The sequence below is a fragment of the Sinocyclocheilus rhinocerous genome, unplaced genomic scaffold (genome assembly GCF_001515625.1).
Source record: "Sinocyclocheilus rhinocerous isolate Xijiao unplaced genomic scaffold, SAMN03320098_v1.1 scaffold2935, whole genome shotgun sequence".
Taxonomy (NCBI): domain Eukaryota; kingdom Metazoa; phylum Chordata; class Actinopteri; order Cypriniformes; family Cyprinidae; genus Sinocyclocheilus; species Sinocyclocheilus rhinocerous.
In genome coordinates, this window is record NW_015633526.1 from 222,623 (window position 1) to 227,374 (window position 4,752).

At 35.4% G+C, this 4,752-nt stretch overlaps 1 protein-coding gene across 2 annotated transcripts in view; it reads right to left on the minus strand.

Moving 5' to 3' along the window:
- LOC107744185 (dual specificity protein phosphatase 8-like) overlaps nucleotides 1-4,752 on the minus strand; it is a 33,720-nt gene that overhangs the window by 22,297 nt on the left and 6,671 nt on the right. For both annotated transcript variants that reach the window (XM_016557700.1, XM_016557702.1), the window contains exon 2: nucleotides 1,416-1,554. In XM_016557700.1, the coding sequence (XP_016413186.1) occupies nucleotides 1,416-1,554 (139 nt within the window). The remainder of the gene's footprint in view (nucleotides 1-1,415; nucleotides 1,555-4,752) is intronic.

The following is a 4,752-nucleotide window of genomic DNA, read 5'->3' on the forward strand; positions in this document are numbered from 1 at the left end:
TTTTCAGACCGATGAGCTTTGTAAAAATCAACACGTTTCAGAAAGGAGGGGCATAGAGGAGAAACAATAATGTACAGTATGTGGAAAATAATGTGTTTTTTTAACCTTAAACCACATAAACACATTTCATTACACAAAATGATGTTCTTTTTAGCAGCATCATATGACCCCTTTAAAGTATCTAAATATAAATATAAACAATATATTAATATATATTACTACAATATATTGTTTTAAGATATACAATAATACCTTACATCTTATAATGTTATATTATAATATTTTAACAATACTATATATATATGTGTGTCTGTGTTAAATACACAATACATAGTTTTAAATATACATTATTGTTAATACATAATTAATAATATATATTAGACAATATTTATAAAATATTTACAATAATTATTGCAGTATCCATGGTTAAGTATTTTGACTAAATATTATTTTACATAATACATTTTTTTTTAAATATAATACTCAAACGCAATATACATACATATTAAAAATAACAATTAAGACATGTACATGAAATTCTGCTGTTTATTATTATTATTATTAATTATTATTATTAACGTTACATCAAATGGTTTAAAAAACTATTAAAACCATTTTTAAAGAACATTTTCTACTAATTCAATGATCAATATGCATTAATAAAAGCATTTAAAAAGGACACAAAAGTCACATTTAAAAAGTTATTGAAAATAATTAAATTAAACTATATATTAAAAATAATTAAAACATGTACATAAAATGTTATATTATTTATATTCTTATTATTATTATTTAATGTTACATCACAAATAATTGTTTCAAAATAGCTAGCTTTATTAACCTAATAAAAAACGTATTCTTTATTAATATTATCAATAATAATTACTACTAATTCAGTGACCAATATTAATAATAAATAAAATGTAGTAAAGCATGAAATAAAAGCATAATAAAAGCACAAGAAAGTTCACAACAGTGGTAATGGAGAGATTCAGGCGAGTTTCGCTGTATTTCGTTGGTGTCTACGGCAAGGAACGATGCAAAGAAAAATCAATTTGCAAACCTTGAAGAGTGGTTTAACTAGACAACTACATGGTGCAAAACAAGTAGTGGAGCAGTTGAGTGTGTGCATTCCTCAAATGTCTGTCAGCGAACAACATAAATCATCAAGGCCTCTGATTCATTTACACGGAAAAGAAAACAGTCAGGACAGAGCCATGAGGGAAATTAAAGAGACAGACAGAAACATGTACAGTAAATGTGAGGGAATGACAGAAAGAGCAGGAGAGTGTTTGAGACTGGGTGATGTAAGAATCGCCCTCTGCTGGTGTAAACCAGGACCAACACGCTCCCGTCTCTCTCCAGCAGATCAGAGCTCAAGTCTGCGGAGTTTTCTAGCGTGAGTCTGTCTGTACCTGTCAGCAGAGACACCCGGTGGAAGCTGCCGTCCAGCTTGCTCAGGAGGATGTTGACGAAGCTGTCTTTAGAAAGCTGACCGGCGTCTTTCGTGCTCTGATCGTACACCACCACCTCCTGCCTGCGGCCCAGGTCCACCTTCAGAGCACAGACACACACAGGAACACATCAGTCAGATGTCACAGATAAACGTCACAGCAGAGGAAACAGTACGCTGAGTGCAAACAGACTTCTGACTATCCTCACAATACAGCAAAGCTGCTATGATGACATATACTGTAGCAAACATGTCGTACCAAAAATGAGCGAAAATAATATTTAGAAATAAATATATTAGTTATATATATATAACATTTTCAAAACTATATATATACACACACACATATTTTTACAATGTATAATATTTACAATATTTACAGTATAAATTGCTAAGGACTGTGAATATATACAGGTGCATCTCAATAAATTAGAATGTCGTGGAAAAGTTCATTTATTTCAGTAATTCAACTCAAATTGTGAAACTCGTGTATTAAATAAATTCAATGCACACAGACTGAAGTAGTTTAAGTCTTTGGTTCTTTTAATTGTGATGATTTTGGCTCACATTTAACAAAAACCCACCAACTTGGAACTGACAATATATTGTATAGTTTAATAATATAATAAATATGAATTGAACATTAATATGCTTATAAAAATAATATATTATGAAAATATTACACTCAAAAACAAGATAGATGGACTGAGGAACTGACACAAAAGGGAGACAACATTTTGGCTATGCGTTTGTGATTATCGACTGATTAATCAATCTGTCTGGTATATCAATCAATTGCTGTTCTCTGACACAGATTATTATAATGCATTTTAAAAAAACGCATAAGCTTTTTAATATGCATTAGATTTTTAATAACGTCATGCATTAGAGTGTGAAACAGACAATCATGCGAGAATCGAGAGCAAAGGTGTGGGATCTTCTCCAAATGCGAACCTTTTGCAGAAAAACACATCTTTTGCACATAAAGTGGAGACTGTGAGGCTTTAGCGCGTGCACCAGTGCATAAGACCTGAATCTGAGTGTGTGTGTGTGCGTTTGCCATGCAGCGGGAGCGTGAAGCGGTGTGTGTCTGTGTGTGTGCTGCACGCGAGCCCCACTGTCTCAATGTTGTCAGGCAGTTTTTAATCACATGACCATCAGCCAGAGCCGCTGCAGAATGACTCACTACAATACTGGAACACTACTGGAGAAAACAGACAGAGAGGAGAGGAGGGGAGGAGAAACCAGGCCAGTGACAGAGGACGAAGATGAGGAAAGATGGAGGGACAAAAAAAGAGGGATGAGAAGATGACAGTCATGCAGGAGGTGAAAACACACAATATTGGCGATTAACAGGAATGCATGGGAGTGTAGCAACAACTGAGTTGGTTATATGGACCCAGTCGTCTAGCCATCACAATTTAGCCCTTGTCAAACTCACTCAAATCCTTACGCTTGCCCATTTTTCCTGCTTCTAACACATCAACTTTGAGGACAAAATGTTCATATATCACACCCACTAACAGGTGCCGTGATGAAGAGATAATCAGTGTTATTCACTTCACCTGTCAGTGGTCATAATCTTATGCCTGATCGGTGTATATATATATGTGACCCTGGACCACAAAACCAGTCATAAGGGTCAATTTTTTGAAATTGAGATTTATACATAATCTGAAAGCTGAATAAATAAGTATGGTTTGTTAGGAAAGGACAATATTTGGCAGAGATACAACTATTTGAAAATCGAATCTGAGGGTGAAAAAAAATCAAAATACTGAGAAAATCGCCTTTAAAGTTGTCCAAATGAAGTCCTTCAATGCATATTACTAATGATAATAATTTTGTTATACATTTACAGTAGGAAATTTACAAAATATCTTCATGTAACATGATCTTTACTTAATATCCTAATAATTTCTGGCATGAAAGGAAAATCAATAATTTTGACCCATACAATGTATTGTTGGCTATTGCTACAAATATACCCCAGCGACTTAAGACTGCTTTTGTGGTCCAGGGTCACACACACACACACACACACACACACACACAAACACATATACATTCAGACTTGTTTATTACATTTTTGGTTGCCGAAATTTCAGTGCATCATCACTAATAACAATGTCTGATTTGTGAATGAATCATTCTTTTGAGCCAGATTTTTAAAATGAATCAGTTACACAAAATCTGATCAATTTGAATCATTTATTTATTTTTTTTAATTCAGTTGATTCAGAGTAAAAAAAATGGCAGAATTTTCATTTTTGGGTGAATATGATGACGTCACTCAATTTCTGATGAGCTGCTAACTTTAAACGCTTGACCTCTTCAATTGGATTCTGATTGGCTCTCAATGGTTTTATCATTCATCAGCTGGAAAAAAGAAAATCATTCTGAATGTGATTCCAATGACATCGTTCCTCTGTGACGTTATCAGTATAGTTGTGGTGTGGACTTATTCTCACAAAATTACAATGATTATTAACCCTTTATAGTCAAAGTTGTCATTATAGTTATCATCCTTGGTGCGAACGGACCTTTAGCCACTAAAAAACACCAGTTGTCCATTACATAGTAAGAAAACATCACCTTTAAATTAAAAAACCTGGCCTTTATTCTAAACAGCACTGACCTGATTTCAAATCCACATCAATGGACTTCAGTCAGTTCTATCTACGGTATGACGATTTCATATTCCCTTTCATTCAAGTAAAGCTGAGCTTTGGACTTCACAACACATTATATTGATCATTTAATTTAGAAACAGCACTACACAGCCTTGCAAACACAGGGTGTATCTAAACGCAAGTAAGAAAGTGAGAAGGTGTACGTGTGAGAAACCAAAGGTCTGTGTGTGTAACAGTACGACACCCTCAGCTTGGCAGGGCGCCTGAAAGGTGATGTCACCTGCTAAAGGTCGGCCGCGGTGGAAGATTACCATGTTTCCCTGCCAGGCCAGCTCCACTGACTGCGAAAGTTAAATAATAGCACCTCAGTCCTGGTTTTAAAGCGCCTGGAGAACGTTTACACCTATCGTGCGATTATGCAAGTGAAGCTTAGCTGTTAGATAAGGTATTAAACTGAGGCTATTGATTGACAGAGGATAGTGAGAAACTAGGCCTCCCTGCTCATCGCCCTGGCCGTCTCCCGCAGGCTCCTCCCCTTCTGTACAAGGTGTTCCGCCTTAATTGGATGAAGGCTAAATCTAGACGGTGACATCATCACCTGAGGATTACGGGCTCTCGTGAAGGCCTGCTGAAGCCTGGGTCACCTACAGGGCAAACACGAACGCT